Consider the following 20,886-nt stretch of genomic DNA (forward strand, 5'->3'; position numbering starts at 1 on the left):
AATCCCAGGCAGGACACAGATATTACTACTATGATATATGGGGATAATGCAATATCCTGCTCATTACATTATTATAGTGAAACCCTACTTCTGCGCCATTTTTAACTGTATTTTAGGGGAAAATAATAACCAACAATTGCCTAATATATTTCTGCAATTTCCTAAGGATGGGCACTTATCACCTGCTTCCTGTGATAAATACGAGTCTGTTAGCACACAATGACTGTTCAAACAAAGCAGCGGTGGAGCCTTGTTGTAGCCGAACAGCTCAGTGGACCTACTTTGTTTCCATCTATCTCTGCCAACCTCTTCCTTGATTGACAGCTTTGGCTTTATATTCATGTTGTCCGAACCACTGGCAGCATGAATCGGACATCGGCTGTGTTATCGAAACCATGTCTCTTTGCTTCTGACACAGAGAAAACATACTTTGCTCGGGACTATGCATTTCGGATGATTAGTCAGTGAAACCTGTCACTCAAGCTGTTCCCTTTAACAGCATCTATGCGATATACTCGCTGCTGGGCCTCGTATGACGATTGCCTCTTTAAGGGAGATGATGATTGGGCATGTCTGATTTCGAACTGGAGATCACTTTGTTCCCCTGTAGATAGGCCACCAACAGAGATTACAGTCGGCGGCCTTCTCATAGAGAACACAAGAGAGCTTGGCTCAAGAAGGGCTCCTGTGTATGGCAGAAATGACCGAGATGGCTACCGGCAGAAGTATCAGCCATCTAATGTGTATGGAGGCTGTAAGGCTAGAGACACACAGCGTTTATAGCTACTGTTGGGCACATACAAACCGGAGGTATAGGACCGACAGTGGCCTTGTTCAGAATGGATGCCTTGCCATCCGTCCACCATAAGGATCCATTGTATCCAAGTACATGCAGTACTACATTGTATATGATTTTTTGCAGTGTTTCTCCATATAAGAAAATGCAGTCTGCTGCCATTTCCCATACAATGAAACAAATGATCTGGATCTGCAGATGCATACCGGCCAGATGGAGGCCAAAAAGACACATTTGGTCTTCTGCCTGCTAAATAGGTACTCACACTAAACACTCAATCACTTATCTGGCATCATTTACCTCATTCATTATCAGACCTCAACCTATCAGATTTATGGCCGACTTTTACATACAAGGGTGATCTGGAAGTGTTATATTGTCGTGAAGGATATTTTTATGGATTTTCCTTTTTTCTTGTTCTACGGCCATCTCAGGTATTGCATTCAAGTCCTATTCAAGTGGAACCTGATGTGCATTAATAGATATATATTTACCAACATTTCAATAAGCAAAAATTTTATATTAGAGACCCCTAAAATACAAAGCTACACCCCCAAATTAGCACTTTTTTTTTTTCAGGATATTCCAGGCAAAATTGTGATTCTTGGCAACTTTGCAGATACAACGTATTCTCTATAACTAGGCTGCAAGTGTAGGGCTCTTGAGACACCGTTTCTATGGATGTCTATATGGACCAGTACTCACAAAAAGTAATTTCATCAGATAGCTTGACTCGACTGCAGAGGCACGTATGAAGATTCTTGAAGAGCATTTATTTTCAAGGTGAATTCTTATATTATGCACATTTCTAGTAGGTAAAAAACTTCTGAACCAGAGGTGTATAGAGACAATCCTCGGCCAAAGATGGATGTCAAACACAGGGACAAGAGGAAGAAGGGAAGGGTCACTTACATCAGAGCTGAGCTATAGAGAGAAAGACAGGACAAACCTCTAAAAGGCAAACTGACTTCATAGCAGTGTAACAACAACAAACAATGATCATACACTACTGAAAGATTCCCAAATCGTGGGACATGAAACCATAGAAACTTTTTTTAAATCTCAAGAGAACCCTTTATTGATGAGATTCAATTCAAATGTAAAGTAAAACTTACTAAACTTAGAGTTAAGTTTATAATAAATATTTTGTTTATTCCCTGCAGAGGAGGTCCGGGTTCTGAGACCCCCACAAATCGTTCTAAATTACATTCAGAAGTGCGCAACTGCGCACATACTACCTGCAAGGACCACACACCGAGTGAGAATGGACCAAAAAGGAAGTCTAACCTCCATACACCTTCTGATCAATCCATACCATGCACTTGTGCTTCCTGAACTAAGCTCTTCTGGGCAGCATTTTGAGCGATCAGTGGAGGTCTTAGAACACGGACCCTCAGTGCTCTGCAAAAAACTAACGTTCTAAAAAAAATTAAAAAATATCAAAGTTTAGTTACTCTTCCAGAAGAAACCCTCTTAGAAGTGCTTGTAATATATCATCAGTACAGGCCAGCAGCTTTTCTCCCATCTGTCCAGCCTCCGTAGCAGCGTAGTCAGCTTTGTAGGCCTCCATTATTTGGGCAGCAGATCTGAAGAAGGGCTGTCCACCCCATAATGCTTTCTTTAATGGACTTTTGTATAACATAGGAATATACCAGATTTATAAATGGTCTATGGTAGCGGCCCTGTTACAGATTCCAGGCTTTCAAGCTGAGGAACTGCAAGTTTCGCCTTTGTAGTTGAGTAAGGGAGGGGAGACGGCATATAATAAAGGTTCCTTTAATATGAATATTTGATATTTCAGCTTATAAAAGTTATTTGTATTCTGCAGCTTTAATGTCAGTACAAATCACAGGATTGCCGAGCCACGCCGCTGCAGGTAAGGAAAATTTGCATATCACGTACAAAAGTTTTCTGGACACTTTGTCTCCTAATATGTGAAGGATTAACCAAAAACTCAGCAGGATTTACTGACTGGGGGTGGCTGTAAATAAGGAGGTATGTCTATGGAGATAATAATCCATCTGTGCCTATGGTACGCCACCAATAACGAGGGGACAAAAATTACATTTTTGGGGAAAAATATATATTTTTTCTGTAAATGAGGCTCAAGGCCAGGCTTTCAAATAGTAAGAACGTTTGAGGTTTTAACAGCTAAAGGCAAGATACAGTCTGATTTATGGTATCTAGAAAATACGAGGTTGTATTTTCTGGGGAACTATTGGGGAATGATGGTGAGACCTACCAACCATCCACTATGTATAAAGGGGCCTCCCGACTCTATCCAGACAGATGATGTCAGGGTAGAAAAGGATTCAGTTTGTTGAATTAAATCCTTTAGTTACTGAAGGTGTCAGGTCCAGCTTATTCTGCTCGATATATTGAAAACACATGCATGCTCAACTGAACTGAGCGTACATGTGTATATGGAGTCTGGGGCAAATAACTGTCTGCTGAACAAGCTCTTTGCCAAGCACTATCTTGGAACCTAGGGACAAATGATTGGTTACAAATGGAGCTGCCTTGTTCTGGGGCTTTGGGGCCTTGGCGTGTTAAGTGCCCATTACTGTTTTAAAGCCTAGGATCCACTAGCACACTGGAGAATGGAGTAAAATGGATTGAGACACTGTCAATGTTTCCAAAAAGAAAACAAAGTTTGCAGCAGGGACACAAATGGTACAAACACCCTGCTGCTGCCCAAGAACCACTTTTTAATGGTCTGTTCACACTAAGGGCCCCGTCACACATAGCGACGCACCGAAGAACCCGACAAAGATATGACCTTGTCATGATCGCTGTTGTGTCGCTACATGATCGCTGGTGAGCTGCCAAACAGGCTGCTTCACCAGCGATCAGCACCAGCGACACGTGGGTAACAAGGGATGCACGTCGCTTAGTTACCCACTGTGTACCTTAGTTACCAGCGTGCTGGTGCAGGGAGCTGGTAACCAAGGTACACATCAGGTTTCTAAGCGGCGCGCGGCACTTAGAAACCTGATGTGTACCTTGGTTACCAGCTCCCTGCACCAGTGCGCTGGTAACTAAGGTACACATCGGGTTTCTAAGAGCTGCGCGCCGCTTAGAAACCCGATGTGTACCTTAGTTACCAGCGCCAGCTCGCTGATCGCTGGTCTCCCACCTGCCACAGCGATGCGTACTGGCCAGCGGGAGACCAGCGATCAAAAAAGTCCTGGCCATTCCAGCACGATCAGCGATACCCGGCAATGGGCCGGTCGCTGGTAAGTGTCACACACAGCGATCTCGCTTGTGATGGGGGCTTAAGGCTGTATGCCCACAATGAGTTTTGGGAAAGTTTTGGATGCAGCTTCTTACAGTTCCAGCAAAGTTGATGGGATTTATAGAAATTTCATGCTCTCTGTGATTCTAATATTTTTTTTACTCAGCGTAAACTGACCCACGGTGCGTATTTCCAATCCACAACATGTCAATTTCTCTTGCATGTATGCTGTTTTCTGTGCAGATTTTCCCCATAGACTCACATAAGATACAGAAAGTCTGCAGGTAAAAAAAAATGCACATGCGCTTTAGTCCATTTCCCTGACTATAGCAATAAAGTTTTGTCAAAGCCAAATACCTGTAAATATCAAAAACAAAACAGCTTTGTTTAAAACATGACAAACCAAAGAGACAAAAAAAGCAGCGTCAAAAACGAGATAAGGCAAGTAAAAAAAAAAACGCAAGTAACCTAATTTACTTAATAAGGGCAGAAATGGTGCTGAAAATCTGCAATATGAAAAAGTCACTTAAAGCTCATGGTGGGATTGTAGCCTGATTTTTTTTATTATGCATTTTTTCAGGTAGAGCTCACATCAAAAGAAGCATCAAATCAGCTTGCAATAAGCTTTCTATTCATCAAGCTTTCCAATCACACATTTTTTATGCCTTTTGGGGGGGCAAGGGGGATGAGATTTTTGCTGCAGAAAACTACCCAAAAAATACATATTTTTTTCATAAGTGGTTTTTAGATATTTTTAGATTCTCAAAAACTCTGTGTGACTATACCATAAAGCGTTATGGCGCTGACAGTGACGCACCACTTAGATTTTTGGATAGTGGTCAAGTTTGGTGATGAGCGAATATGCTCAGATAAGGCGTTATGTGAACATGCTCAGGTGCTAACCGGGTATCTTCAGTGTGCTCGGATACTATGTTCGGGTCCCTGCGGCTGCATGTCATCCGCAACACATTGCCTAACAAACAGACAATCCCTGCATGTATTTCGGCTGTTAAACAGCCGGAGACATGCAGCCGTGGGGACTCGAACATAGTATCCGAGCAAGCCGAAGATACCAGGTTAGCACCCGAGCATGCTCAGATAACACCTGTTTATGTAAATATTTACTGACTTTGTTTCTAAATATTATAAAATATTATTGAGGAATATCCCAAACAATAAGAACAAGCACCAGAAATATATTGAATAAAGCACAGAAAAAACATGGAGAACCCCTTTAAATCACTTGACTCGGAGGTCAATGTAATATTTTTCTGTTCTGAATAGCAGAACATTCCCCCCCAAAAATACACTTGTTATTTCCTATGTGGTGACAGCAGAGAGCTCCAGGCTACAGTTCTGCAACCCTTCTCTTTGTATCCATAGTTCCTACATGTGGTGATACATGTGTATCCAGCTGTTGCTGTCACAGCCTGTGACTCCAGTTACAGTACTGGCTATAGGACCCTGCAGAATCCCTGCTCTCCCTGGTGTCTGAGTCCACAGAGGGTGTGTGAAGAGCCTGAAAAAAAAATCAAACTTTTGCTTTTCCTTCCATGTGTGGAACAAGAAGCTTTGGATGACTTCATTGCTTGTCCTTGTAAGTTGCTGCAACCTGCCTCCCCCTACCCTGAACTCCACACAAGGAGACCTTGCATTCCTGTCCTCACATGGTTAAAGCTAGAGCCACTGGAGAAAACTTTGCAAGTGGGTGCAGCAAGAGTTCTTCAGGCGCTACAAAACTACAAGGGTGTCAGGCATGAAGTACACTTGACCCATAAGATACCCCTGAAGTTGAGATCCTCAGAAGAAGCTGTGATGACCCCTGCTGAAGGGGACTATGCCTGATTTGGAGAAGTTTTGGTAGCCCCAAGTTTCAGCCACCTGCACTTTGATATGTTGGTCTTGCTGCTCTTCTACCTGCACTCACTGCTGTCTTCTGCCCTAGGACAGAATACCCCAAAAGCAGGTAAGTGGCCATATTAGGTCATCCTTTCACACACAATAAGGTACCTGTGCAGTTCTTCAGGTAGAGAGAAGAACATAACCTGTCTGGTGGCATTATAGTCCAGAAGTAATAGGACACCTGAGAGTAACTGCAAAAGTCCATAGTAAACTAATAATAAATGAGTAAGGGTGGGAGTTGTACTCCAGGAGTGTGAGAATCAACATTCGTAGCAGATTAGATCTTGGCAAGGATGCTGGGAGTTTTACTTCCGTAGCAAAATGATGGGACTCCACTTTTGTTGCCTAAGGGGTGTGACAAAGGCATTGGGCATGTTATTCTGTATTTATGAGGTTGAAATGTGCCTGGCATGTATGTATGATTGCCCGGCCAGAATTCATAGAAAAATATATGGGATTTTTTTAATTAAAAATTAAGTTTTTTATTTAAAAAAAATAGCACACCTGTATCAATATTCACCGACATTCCCGTGTACACATGCGCACAAAGGAAACATTGTGATCATTGTATTTACTGTAAATGTGGAGTATTTCTATCTGCCAGGGTGCTAGGACAAGCGTGGCTGTCTAAAACGCTATTAATTGTTTTTTGTTTTTTTGTTGTTTTTTTTTAAAAAGCAGTGTTTTTCCTTTAAATGAGATATTTCAAAATGTGGTCAAATATTGGGGAATGTTATAAAATTATGAAATATCCCATTGAAATTTGCTGGTGCTCCAGAAGCACTCTTTGGTGGTCACCACTGACATGACATCCCAGCCATCATTTACCTCCCTCCTGCAGCCAATGACTGACGTAAGCGGTGACGTTTGCAATGTATGGCACATGATCACTGCGCCTGGTGATAGAATAAAGCTTGTTCTGTCATGTGTGGCAAATTATAATTCCATTATAAACATGTTGCATACTCGGAGTGCCGGCCAAAAGCCTTTCATCTTTAGTTTTATGTAATGTGATGTATAGCTTTTATTGATGCAGACATTTATGGCATCTCATAAAGGAATAATCATTGTCCTCAGTATCTGCGATTACAAAAACTGTTAGAGCATTTTAGGACGGCAAAAATATTCTATGTTGTATATGAGTAGATGCTTCCGTTGAGGCTGCCTATAGGATAGTGATTTATTCCGTTACTTCCTTACTCAATGACTGTATCAAAATTAATGAAAGAGGTTACTAGAAGTAGAAAAACATGGCTGCTTTAATTCACAAACAGTGCCACACATGTCTACAGGTTGTGGGTGGTATTACACCTCTACCCCATACATTTCAGTGGTGCTGACTGCTGAACTGTAATACTGCACACAACTCATAGACAGCTATAGCACTAAAATGATTCATTGTTTCACTAACACGGATAGTGCCTTTATGGAAATTGAGTTTGTCTACGATCAAAGTGATTCAAGAATCAGTAATTATTTGGTTGGAAAGTACAATATTTGATAAAGTGGACCTATCAGTTGCACTAAGAAATTGAGTTGTGAAAATCCCTAAGCTCTACTGATTCTGACGTTCTTTTCTGTTTTGCTCTGCTTCGCTCCATTGCAGAGATATTCACAGTTATCTCTTCCAGAGCACAGTATGTGAAATCTCTGCATGTAGTCCAACCAAGCGTTTCTTCAGATTCTTCTCTGGGGGAGGTGCCTTCACCTCTCCCTCCTAGGTGCTGCCAATCACAGCTCAGCAAGTGATAGACTAATACAATACTAGGCCGTGTCTGGTATGAAGGGGAGAAAGTGCACACCAAGAGAGAATAATCTAAAAAAATGTCCAGTTGGACCACAAGCAAAGATTTCACATACTACGCTCCAGAAGAAACAAAGAAATGTGAATATCTCTGCAATGGCGTGACACAGCACAAAATGGAAAAGAACTTCAGAATCAGGGGGTGCTATGGAGTTTTTCAAGGCATTTAACTAATTTTTTTTTAGAAAGTGACAGGTCACCTTTAAATATAGACCTCTTGTGTAATCGTGCATGTTTTAGTAGAGCCCATGCTGCAGATCTATTGGTTATTGCCACTTCCCACTGTATCCACTTCCTCCCTTCCTATATTCACAATTTCTGAAGAAAACAGAAATGTTACTGTATATAATAGCTAAATCCAAGGACAAATATCTTCAGGTAATTCTTAAAAAGTCAGTACCACTAAATGGCCAGTGGACTTCCTAACAGACTATATATTAAGGAGGCACAGTCACAACAGGACCCATAAGGTCCAACAGAGAATAAAACCCATTTGCTATTATTTAAATACCTTTGGGGATTACTTCAGTAAAAGTCATCTGTAGACCAGAGTATTTTGGGATTCTTGCCACTAATCTGTACATGGCAGGGTATTGGTTGACTGGACGAGATACTTTATAAGAGTTTAGAATGAATCGGATGTGTTTTCTTTATATAGCTGGAGAGTGGTCCTCTGAATAATGTCCTCTAGAGGGTCCGATATTCTTCAGTCTCGTCCTGCTACTTGGGAACCTTGAGTTTATCTTATTACACATCACTGAGGTCTACTTGTATGATCAGGAACACAACAACCTTTACCCTTCCCTATGTAACTCCACCACTATAGCTGGAGATCCATGAATGAGGTTGATCTTCTCCTGTTTTGAGTTTAGTTCTTCTCCTCTAATGATTTACAACTTTCCAGCCAATGCATGACATTGAGGTGGCATATATCTACTCAGGCAAAACAATCCTGACCAACAATCCCTTTGCTGACAACTCACACTTTGGAACTATGTGGTGGTGAACGCAGCCATGGATAGAAAGCCTAACTAGCAATGTGTATCTTGTTTTCATAACTGCTTCTGGGTTGCTACTCGTGAATGTTTCCACTTTAACGTATCAGCCCATAAAATGTCCATATACTTTAGATAACTTTAGATACAAATTCAGGTTTGGCCACATGCTATTGGGTCCCCTCCCAGGGCTGTGGGGTGCTCGGTACCGGGCCGGTGTCGGCGGGATGTGTCACAGCAGCGGTGACCCGGTCCGTGGCCCTGGGCGCCCAATTAATAGGGAAAGTTTGAATGGTGAATGTAGTTGATTAAATGAATAGTTTGTGACGCCACCTGTGGTGTTCGGCAAGTGAGATGTTAAGCCGACGCTGCATGCAGATCCTCTGGGACTGGTGGTGTGGTGCAGCCAAGATGGTGTAGCTCCCCACAGGTGGAGCTGTAGTCCCAGGGCAGTGTAAATGTAGGGGTAGAGGAGAGGCACAGGCGGTGTAGAAGCTGGTACCCCAATGTAGAGGTACAGGGTATGTTAGTGCAGGAATAATTGGAGGACACCAGGGCCTGTAGTTCCAAAGCTTTACTCACAGTCTGTAGTACACACAGGTGCCTGCCTCCGTGCTGTGTCCTCCGGGTCAGGGACTCAGTCAACCTCCAGGTCAGATGGAATGCTCCCTTCCAACACTCCGCCAACATGTGCCTTTCTGAAGGTCTCCTCTTATAGCGCATTTGGTGTGAAGTACTCCTAGTACTGAGTTACACTGGAGTTCCTCCTGACAGATGTTCCCAAGAACCATACTTGTACGGCAGACAGCTGTAGCCTGCTTCGGGGACTCCTTACTCCTGAGTCCCGGCTCACTATCCAAGTTGCTGTTGTGCCCCCAAGTCTTAGATGGGAGTAATGCATTTACAGCTCACTACTCCACCGGTGTCTGCTGTAGGACCATTAGTATCCATACAATCTCGGGGACCGGTCCCCAGGCTTGCGCTTAGAACTTCCAGGCAGGGTTCTCTCCTAACCCACGTCCTCTGTTCCCTTTTACTCCTTCGTTCCGTACTAGTCTCTCCTTCTTATGGAAGATCAGGTTTCTGTTCAATGTCTTTCTCCTTCTTTCCTTTCCCGTGCCAGCAGACCCAGGTCACTGAGGTCTGCTGCAGCACCTCCTTCCTCCATCCCTCTCCCAGGGATCCTCTCTCCTCACTCTCTCCTACTGACTGACCGACTGACTGACCTAAATCCTAAACCTTCCCGCTCTTTTATGTATTCTAACTCCACCCGCCTCCCAGCATGTTTCATTTTCCAAGCAGGGAGCCACCAAAGGTGCTCTGCTACACTCCAAGCAGGGAGCCGCAATGTGGCTTTGCTGAACTACTGTGTTGTGTGGGATGCAGGTGTTGGAGCGTGGTCAGGAGCCTCCAACCTACCTGGATGGTGGGGCACCACACCTCAGAAGGAGGTGCAGTACCTCTGTGGCAACTGAATCCTCAGGGGCGCCACACTATCACTTCCGACTCAACAATGCACGTGAGCATTTGGCTTGGCTGAGCGTCTACGTGGATTCAATCATTAAAGGATAAAGACATCTCCAGGATTTTTGTCTCCTCTGAGAAGAAAAGGATTAACGAACCGTAAGCTGATTTTATGCACTTGGTTGGGGCTAAAATGGCAAATTAATAAGGTTGGGGGTCTCTCAAACTTTTGTCTATGGATTGAATAAGAAAGAGGAGACGACCAATGGATCTTTTTGAAGACCATATACTCTTCTTAATAATATTTGAAACATTCTGCACTCAGGTATAGAGGCCTACGGTAACTTGAGTATATGTAATAAAGATTGTTGACAAGGTTTGCTTCTGAAGCTTCGGTAGCCATAGTTAAAAGACAACTTGGGGTCCTATATATTTGAACTATACCACTGTGATATCTTGTGTTGCCATGATTATATCACCTACATACTAATTTCCTTCTTGCTCTCCTAGCCATTCCCCTTGGAGTAAAATATAATGCCAAAATTAGGTTCTCCATTCTCTCTGATATTAAAAAACATAATAATGATTATTTCCCACAACTCTAATCTGTCTGTCTGGAAGCTTATGTATTATTATAGCATAAAGCAGAATCTGCCAGGGGCGTAATAAAATAAAAATTACAACGAGTCATTGAAGCAGGATCAGATAATAAAGCTCAGATTCGTCCTACTCCTGACGAAATATAATTGTTTTGTGTTCTCACTAATTACCCTTTGTGGTTTTCGTCCACCCTCAGAACATAATGATACATTGGTATACTATGCACTCCATACCTTGTTTGGTGCTAACAAGCATTAGTCTACTTAAAGAATTTTCCAGATAAGGAAGGAACTGAGTTTTTAGGTAATACTACACAATATTTAAGCTAAACCACAAGATTCAGTTAGCTAAAATGTATCCTTGGTGTGTCAAGTAGCTGATTATGATTGATTGATTTTGATGAATTCTGTGCAATACTTTTTCTCTCCTGTGGAGGTGATGTGGGAGAACTTACCACTTGCTACCTCAGTCTTTCACAGATCGCAGGTGATCACTGGGGATCCAAGCAAATGGATATTTGATCAGTTTATAGTTAAGGGACCAATCTAAAGGCCCCGTCACACTAAACGATGTCCCAGCGATCCCACCAACGATCCGACATGATGGGATCGCTGGGACATCGTTAGTCTGATCGCTGGTGAGCTGTCACATAGACAGCCCCAGCGATCAGGACCAGCGACGCTGGATGTTGGTTTCTAATGTAAATGTCGGGTATCCAGGAGCCGCGCGACTCCTGGATACCCGACGTTTACCTGGGAAACCAGCTTGTACGCCGGTTTCCAAGGTAAACAGCGGGTATCCAGGAGCCGCGGCTCCGGATCCTCGACGTTTACATTAGCAACCAGCGTCCAGCGTCGCTGATCGCTGGTCTCTCGCTGCCACACGCAGCGATGCATGCTGGGCAGCGGGAGACCAGCGATCGAAAAACGGCCCAGGCCGGTCAAGCACGATCAGCGATAACCGGCAGGGGGGCCGGTCGCTGATCCCCATCACAAAAATGGTGTCACAAAAATGGATTGTTCACCAAGGACAACACTTTCCACGTGGCCACTGATATGAAGATAAAAGCTGTAGATCTGACCACGGTCTCATAGATGTTATAATATATGTAGATTGTGTTAGGGCTGGCGGAACGCACCAAATAATAAAATAATAGTAAGGTGCGTTCGCAGCCCGGGGTCCACCATGCAGGGGTGGTAAACTGCTGCTTAGTAATGGCGGAAGTATAAAGCGGTATATAAGAGGTCACACGTGGGTTAACGTCACCCAGTGTGAACAGAAGCGAACTCTGTTACGACACAGAGCCGCGCCACCGCTGAACATAAATGCCGGAGCCTGTTAAAATAACAGCACTTGGTAAGAGAGCGCACAGTATGCGGTCACAGAACTCAGCCCCAAGGACACAAGGTCTGAGTCCCTCTAGACCTACTGAGCGCGCGGCGTCGCACCTGCGGACGCTACTATAGATGCTGACTATGGTGGAGTGTCGAGCACGTGCACCGTGGTGTGCAGAGCCACCGGTGGACACTGATGTCAGTCTCAGACTCTGCCTCTACCTACACCTAAGCCTGCGCGCTTAACAGGCTAGGCTGCACAACACATGCGTACCAAGGGTAGGGGTTTCTTAATGAGTCATTCACCAGAAACATTCATACTTGCATACAACACTCACTCCTCATAGTCAGGTAATGCAGTCTATACTAGCGCATGGCTGAGCGGCCATGCAAACCTTTTATAGCCGCGTCCTTCCGGGACCTTCCTGACCTTTCTGATGGTCCAAACCGAGCTGGAGAAGGACCTGAGCATGTGACCTCTGATCTCCAATGAGAGATCGTCCCACGGGCATGCTCGGTGACCCGAAAGGAGGACTTAGTCCCTGGAGTAGCTCGCTGCTGACCAGCATGCGTTGCTATAGTTGTACCAGAGGTGGCAGCAGCAACCAAACCCACGTAGTCTGGGCAGAGCGCCGGGACCGACGAGTCTGCTGAACAGCCTCCTCTGTGGCTGGAGAGGAATGGGGGACCCCCGGAAGCAAGGCTCGGGATTCCCGCTGTGCAGCGACAGGAACCCGACGCCTAATAGACTGCACCTACATTTATGTCAGGAATACACAACGTTTATGGTCTAAAGCCATGGAACACAATGAAATTGAAAGGGTTATTTCGACAATTGTGTTATTTTTCACAGAGCCAGTAAATGTATACTTATTGTTACTATACAGACTAAGCCCCCAGTTTCTTTATTGTACCTTTGCATCTTTTTTCATCTCTATCTGCCACTCTGTTTATACAGCTCCACATAACAGAATTTGCAGTCCAATTCTTACACTGCTAAAACAACATTTCCTAGCAGCACCTTGCTTCTCTTCAGTGCTCCAGCTCCCTCCCGCTTGTGTTCTTCTAATTAGCCCCACCTCTTTGAGTTATCATCTAGCTAATTTAAGTGTAGAATTCACCCTATCATTCTTCCTCTGCACTGCACTGGGACCTTGCCTAACCAATTTTTTCTTCTGCCATCTACAGCAGAATAGCAGCCTGTGTGGATTTACATAATTGGTAGCTGGTTTTGAACAGAGCTCAACTTTGATGCAATCCTCCATTGATGCTTATGGCAGACGATTATCTTCTTCCCTATGCACTGATCTGTCATCAACAAGCAATAAACACAGCTCAGCTCTGCACTGCCTATTTATTACAAGCTCTGTTGTGGAGGAGTGCAGGAGAGTTGAGTTCTGCTAGAAAACAGCTAACAATTATATAAAACCACAAAGCTATATTGATGTAGATGGCAGTAGATGAAAAGAGTCAGGCAGGGTCCTGTACAGGAGCAGACAGGTAGAATACATTTTGCCAGTAATGGAGGCAGAGCAAAGCAATGCTGGCAGGAATCCATCTCTGATAGACTGCACTGCACATGATGAACCAGAGAGTAGAGCCTAGAGGGTCATAATAAGGGGATGGCATGTGCAAAACAGGGCAGATTTATAAATGAATTATATTAGTACAAATAAGTAAAATATATGTGTACATTATTATAACACTACATGCTTGAATCACAGGATATAGATTTTTCTAAATCTTTTAGCTGCGTTTGTCCCTGGAGATCTGATAAAAAAACAAGGCAGGTCGTCTACGGTTAGCTCCCTCCAACATGGTATCGTCGCACTGCCAGAAATCTCCATTTGCACTCATTTGTACTGTAGATCTATTGCTTTGTTAGTCAACGCAAGTAATTCAGTATTGACAACTTTTTCCACTCAATGTCACGGAAAACATGTCTACGTTCCATGAATTCTGCCTACGGAAGCTTAAATCTTTCCTTCATGAACCCCTCTGACGATTACTAAAAGAGAGTGATATTGTAAGCATATTTTTTTACATTTTGAGTGAAGGTAAAACATTTTGTACACTACAGCCATCTCCACATCTGACCATACATTGCAGTATAAAGTAATATGTGTCAGCCATTCAGTGATTACTTAGAATGTAATATATGTAAGGGTCAGGTCTGCCAGAGTGAGAGACTCTCTTTGCTAACCTCAGGTCATGAGAAAACCCCCCCTTAAAAGGTTAAATCTCTATTTCCATGTTTAGGAGCAAGTCGTTCTCGAACCTCCTGCCTTCCTACTTACCAGGGAGATGTGAGCTCCTCACTGGTTGACAGATTGGACCAGTGTCAATCATGTCTTCCATATTCAGGAGTGTGTTGCTCCCCAGCCTCGATGGTTTTTTGCTTGCTCGGGAGCTATGTGCTCCTCACTGATTGACAGTTTGGATCAATGGTAATCTGGTCTTCTATATTCAGGAGTGTGCTGCTCCCCAACCTCGAGGGTTTATTGCTTGCCGATTAGTTGTGTGCTCCTCACTTATTGACAGTGTGGACCAGCATCAATCTTTTCTTCCATATTCAGGAGCCTGATGCTCCCCAGCCTCAAGGGTTTTTTGCTTGCTGAAGAGCTGTGTGCTCCTCAATGATTGACAGTTTGGACCAGTATCAATCTTGTCTTCCATATTCAGTAGTGTGCTGCTCCCCAGCCTCAAGGGTATGTTTCCGCAGTCAGCATTGGCAGTGCTTTGGACGCAGCACATGTCCGCTCTGTCCAAAACGCTGCCAGCTTTTGTACGCGCGGTGATTCCACATGTGTTCATTGAACCATGCGGAATCACCGCATCCTATACAATGTATGGGTGACGCCGTCTCCGCAAGAGAAATAGAAATGCTGCAGTCTAGAAAGATGTGGTGCATGTCCAGTTACGCAGGGAAGTCGGAGGCGTCACTGCACGCATGGTGGAGTTGGGATTTCATAAAATCCCATCCACTATCCTGTAATATCTGGCTGCTGCGGATTGGATGCTGCATCTGTATGCAGCGACCAACCCGCAGTGTTTACTGACCGTGGAAACAGACCCCAAGGGTTTCTTGCTTGCTCCTGATTGATAGTTTGGACTAGTGACATAATTGAGCTGCTGGTCTAAAAGATTTGCTCTCTGATTTTGCAAGCAGAGGCGCCTATGCCTTTGCAGCATCAGAGGACCTCAGGGCTCTCGTGATCCAGCCATCTTCATAAAAGCGTTTACAAACTCAATAGCAAAAATACAACTTGCAAGCGCTGTGCCATTTGCCTAGGAAACCAGCCACCACTGATAGACTGCAATGTGTTGTGTAGAATTATAACTGAGGCAACGAGCAGTAAAATTAAAAAATTAAAATTCTATCCATTCTTGGGAACTAAGATTAGATGACAAACATTCATGTTTTTACAAAGCAAGTTGAAATTTTACCAATGAAAGAATTTGAGAATATCCCTATAACCAACCTTATTTTTAGAACCTCGCCATGAGAATTTAGTGGTTACCATGAAGACTTTACAAGATTTAAAAAAATCCTCAAAGACAAATGAAATAACCACAAAGTAGTGTAATGAGGAGTCTATAATTATAGATAACATATGGACAGCGTTCTCAACCAAGAACTTGTATCTGGTGGATCTTGGAGAACAAGGAGTTGTTGGAGAGGAGGTTTGCTGCCATGCATGGTCTACTCTAGGCTTTGAGTTGTCCTCATACAAATAATATACAAGCTCCATAGCTGTATCTGTATGCATATTTGTTACTTTTGATATATTTCATTTTTATGTGTTGCTCCTTTTCTTCTTGAGTCCTGTATATTCTCTGGATTTGGCAGGATACTATTTCCATATGGTAAATAAATGCATACTGTGATGTAAGTGAGAGGTAAATGGAAGCTGCCAATGCTTATGTGATCAGCTGGCAAATATTTAGTACGGTGAAATCTTTGCATGTAGGATGAGACGGGTTTCCGATTGCCCATCTGTTTCCATTTATTTTGTCAGGTTTCTATGGAGCATAAATAAAAGCATTAGCACTTTATAAAGTATAGTGATATATTATTTATGTTGATATAATAGTATATTTCATTAGTATTGTTGCCTTACAAATACCAAAAATAGAGCTTTTGCCATAAAGACAGACTGCTAAGGAACCACCTGTAAAATGCCCCATATACAGCTGTTGCAAGAAGGAATGGGTCTGGTTTATACTTGGGAACATTTTTAAGTCAGCCTTCACAGGAATGTGGGTTTTTGAAAGAAGGTACAACCAAAGAACGTTAACCAGTTCCAACAGGGAAGCCGTGGTTTGACTTTAGCATCTATATTTTCCTCTTTTGAGTATGATTTTGGCAACAAATAATATGACAACCAATCATAACACAGCCCTATAAATCCATCATCACATGGCCTTGCTATGACTGGCTGCCAAGGTCAGGTGATGCCTCACTGAACTTAATGTCACTCCCCCCGAGGACCGGTGGCATTAGAAAAATTAGATTCTTATTATACTATTACAAAAATGATACTGATATTATATTATGGGCAACATTGTTTTATTTTAGGAACATTTCTGTTTCCATGCAGCCAGATTATTTTTAAATATTCCCAAATCGATTATTCACTGCAAAATCGTAATTGTGAAAAAATCATAATAAAAAAATGCAAGCTGTAGTTTGCTTTCTTATGTTACTCCTGATCGTTCTTCTGGTTTTAGCTCTTGCCCTCCTTTTTTTAAGTTCCCTTCCTCTTGGAAAGTGTCCAACTGGCTACTATTAAATTCTAAGGTTTCATCATATTCTCTCCATTCTTTTTTTGCAAGACCACACATATTAGGTTCCCCCAAGTATTTCCAAATATGTGATATCTCCAAGACCTTTTCTTATGCCGTAAATCCAACCAAATATTTCTCCATATTACAGATACCATCAGGAATGTCAACCTTATTATATTTCATTGGATCTGAACGTGAGACTTCATTTAAAAATGGGGGAAAAAAAGCTCAAGAGCTTTTGATTCTTGCAACTAAACTGAAAGTGGCCGCGCTTAAAACGCTGTGTAATAAATGAATCCAAAACAAACTGAAAATGAAAGTCAAACTTTAAAAGACAAACATTACTCACTATTGCGAAGACTGATTGTGGCTGATCATATCACTCTTAAAATCACGATTATTAAAAAGAAGAGTCTCTGAACTGAAGCAAAAAGGGAGCGTCCTCCCGTTTACAAAAAGGACCAGCTCCCCGCAAGAGAGCGCGTCCCCCTGGGCGGCGGACAGCCACGGCCGATGGCGCCGCCGAACAGTAGCGTGGTGAGCAAGGGGCGTGATTGGCGGGGGGCGTGAATTGTGGGTGGTGACGTCACCGTGCAAGGACCAATCCTGACGCGTTTCGGGGGAGCCGTCTCCCTTCCTCAAAGGTACCCGAAACGCGTCAGGATTGGTCCTTGCACGGTGACTTCTTTTTAATAATCGTGATTTTAAGAGTGATATGATCAGCCACAATCAGTCTTCGCAATAGTGAGTAATGTTTGTCTTTTAAAGTTTGACTGTCATTTTCAGTTTGTTTTGGATTCATTTATTACACAGCGTTTTAAGCGCGGCCACTTTCAGTTTAGTTGCAGTTGTTTTTTTCAGTGGCAGATAGCACACTTAATCTGCCAGGTGTGCCAGCAGCTTATGCATTGACTGTGTATTTGCAGTGCCGGTGTGTATTTGTCTTTTTAGCTTTTGATTCTTAGAGGAGGAAAAGGCTGAGGTTTGGATATTTTGACCTTTACCTGTGTTACATACAAATAACACTTGCCACTGAAAGGGTTATTCCCACAAGTGTTCATTGCCTAGTCTACCAGCCACTGCTGTGTTCTAGTGGTGGTGGCTGGACATGTTCTGTGTTTACAAGCTCTTTTCTATTGTGGTTGTAAGCACAGTACTGAAGCTGAAGTGGAGGATTTGTGTAGTGCACCATTAGTTTCCGATCCTGGCCAGCTTCAATGCAGCATGGAAAACCTCATAGTTTGAGCTGACATTGCAACAGACTGGTCTGAACTGTTGGTTATGCAGAAAGTAACCTACCTTCCAACAAGCAGTACACAGTGACGCCGGGGAGTGGTGGGCTCTTGAAAAGAAAGGATGAGACAAAGGATTTGTGCACACTGTTGATTATATTGGACGAGTGCTATCTTTGGTTTTCACGGATAACACTTGTACTCATCAAATTCTATAGGGCTGTGAACATGTCCACCAGGTGGTAGAAGGGAAAAAATACAAAGTGTTGGATGAAAATCGGCAATGCAAGTCTATGGGTGCAGGAGAAACAGATGTCTTCTGAGTGTGGTCCGATTTTTCAAGGTGTGATAAAATAAAGTAGGTGTCAAAACTTTTTTTGTTATCCTCTTGATCTCCTAGAAAAACTGATGCTACTCTATTAAAACTCCGATCAAACGCTGATTGGAGTCTGTGCAGAATAATCCGACTGTTTTTCTCGGATGCAAATAAAACGGTCGTGCGACCCTACCCAAATGGTGAGAGTCTTGTCCGTTTCTAAAGAACGTGAGATATTTTCTTGTCAAGCTCTTAACATCGTCTGTGTAATTCAGCGGTCAAAGATGAAATACTCTATGGCTAGAGGAGTAATTGGGGTATCAGTAGATAATTGCAAATGGACTACACGGACTAATCTGTAAGAGCAAAGGTCTGCCAAATATGACATACCGTAGATCAGTGAGCATGAAAAGTGCACGGAGAAACCACTTGGAGTCAACCACCTAAAATTGGATTAAAAGTGGTCTTCTACAGGTGTGCCGTTCTCATTGGCACATCATAGGGGAGGAGATGTTAGGATCATCTATGAAGAAGGCATGGCTGTGGAATATGTCCAATAAGTAACATACTAGTTCACATCATCTCCATTTTTCCTGTTCAAACTACGAGAACCTTAGTAGAACTCAACAGACAGTCAATGGAGACCGCTGTGCCTATGGTGCTAGTTGGACAATGAATCTGGAACTGTGCTTTGCTTGTAGGGGACACCTAAGTAAAACATTGGTAGTTATTTCATCACAGTCATATGTATTTAATCTTGGTAGATCCCCCCAAAAAAATAGTTTTCAAAATGTTTTGAACACTAGACTGCCTCGATTATAGAAAGGCAGAAATATAGAAATATTGGTAGACAACACAGTTTTTGTATGTTTTTTGTAATATACCTCAGCATCGGCAAACCCAAGGTGGGAAACGCAATCTGTAAAATACATAGAGATTGAGCTATTTCTTATTAAAATAAACGGTAAGCACTGGAATCTATCCCCCGAAGCTTGTACTTGATATCTGTCAGCTTTATATAGCCATCTCCATTGTGCTGTGTATGGTGAGTGACACAGTCTTATTATGGGATTTAACTTGACATATATATTATTAGCACTCATTGAAGGTTTTATTGTAGAGCTGAAATTCTGTAGATTTCACAATATATGCATTTTATGATACAAGTTTTACAGAGGGCTTGCCTTCACTTTGGATAATCTCACTGTTAGGTCCCATGACCATAAGATTATAAATCAGTGTTTCCTTACTGGGACCCCCAACAATGAGCTGTAATCAGTGGAGAAACCTAGAAGTACGATCTCAGTTTCCATTCTTCACCACCACATCGCAAATAAAGAGGTCTGTCAATGGAAACGATGTCACTTGGAGTTTGGGCATCCCTGCTATTCTCGAGCTGCCGATTTCCCGGCAATGAAGGGGTTTCTTCAGCCGGTCTTTGTGCCACTTTAGTCACAACAGAGCTTTGTATTCTGAGCCTGCCAGTAATGAATGTAGGGTACTTTTTCATTTGCAATGGAAAATTCTTGCTGGCATTTGCCACTTCACTTGCCAGTATAATTGATTCACGAAGAAAATCCTTAAAAACCAGGATTAAAACTTTCCTACTTTTTACTGGAAGCTAAGGTTGAAAGTTTCCCTGACAGATGGACTCTGCCATACATTTCCTCATATGCATTGAATGTGATATATCCAGCCAAAGTTCCATTCTCATATTCTACTGTACTTTTTATGTATTAATGTTCCACGAGCCTTTACACCCACTGGTATTGGAGTGCGGTGGCTTTTAGCACTGGATAATTACACCTTTCCGTAGTGCCTCCTCTTAGTGTGTTCCAGATTTACGCTTTGGAAAGTGATGGGGATAATGAGAAGAAATATTTTGCAATGTACAAAACATATTTCATGAGCAAAGCAACAAATCAGTTTGTTCTGTAAAGCAAAAAAAATGAGGTTTTCTTACGTTGACTCTGCGCTAATGACATAATGTTTGTTACAACTGTTCATCTTTGTGCCATGTGTATCCTTTGGAGACAGTAAGAGGGTATGCCATAGAAAATGAGATTCCCTGGCACTGTGTGCCATGTGTGTCCAAAAACTGCCACCTGCTGCCCAAGCAGGACCCTATGGAACCAACAGAAAAAGGAAGAGTTTCGGGAAGGAAGAATTTAGATGAGGCACCAGGGAGTCAGGTGACGTATGTGAAGCAGTTCCCTGATATAAGAAGCTGGAGTGGGAAGGCGGGAAGAGATTAGGTGCCAATGAGTGAGACCTTCAGGACGCATGCAGAGTGGTACGTCAAGGTCGAGACATGGAGCACGTCAGGAGAGATGAACCAGTGAGCTGTTCCATGCTTGTATACAGAGTTCAGAAGACTCTGGTCAAGATCTGTGAACCAGATCACACCGATCAAGACCCAA

General features: G+C 42.9%; 1 protein-coding gene across 1 annotated transcript in view; it reads left to right on the forward strand.

Annotated features, from left to right (window-relative positions):
* Nucleotides 1–5,462: 5,462 nt before the first annotated feature.
* The window catches only part of VWA1 (von Willebrand factor A domain containing 1), a 115,747-nt gene continuing 100,323 nt past the window's right edge, over nt 5,463–20,886 (forward strand). Inside the window, exon 1 of the mRNA XM_073585455.1 lies at nt 5,463–5,997. Coding sequence (XP_073441556.1) covers nt 5,925–5,997 — 73 coding nt within the window. The 5' untranslated portion in view covers nt 5,463–5,924. The remainder of the gene's footprint in view (nt 5,998–20,886) is intronic.

This window comes from Dendrobates tinctorius, unplaced genomic scaffold, assembly GCF_039654945.1.
Source record: "Dendrobates tinctorius isolate UK_male_01 unplaced genomic scaffold, ASM3965494v1 ptg000086l, whole genome shotgun sequence".
NCBI classification, from domain to species: domain Eukaryota; kingdom Metazoa; phylum Chordata; class Amphibia; order Anura; family Dendrobatidae; genus Dendrobates; species Dendrobates tinctorius.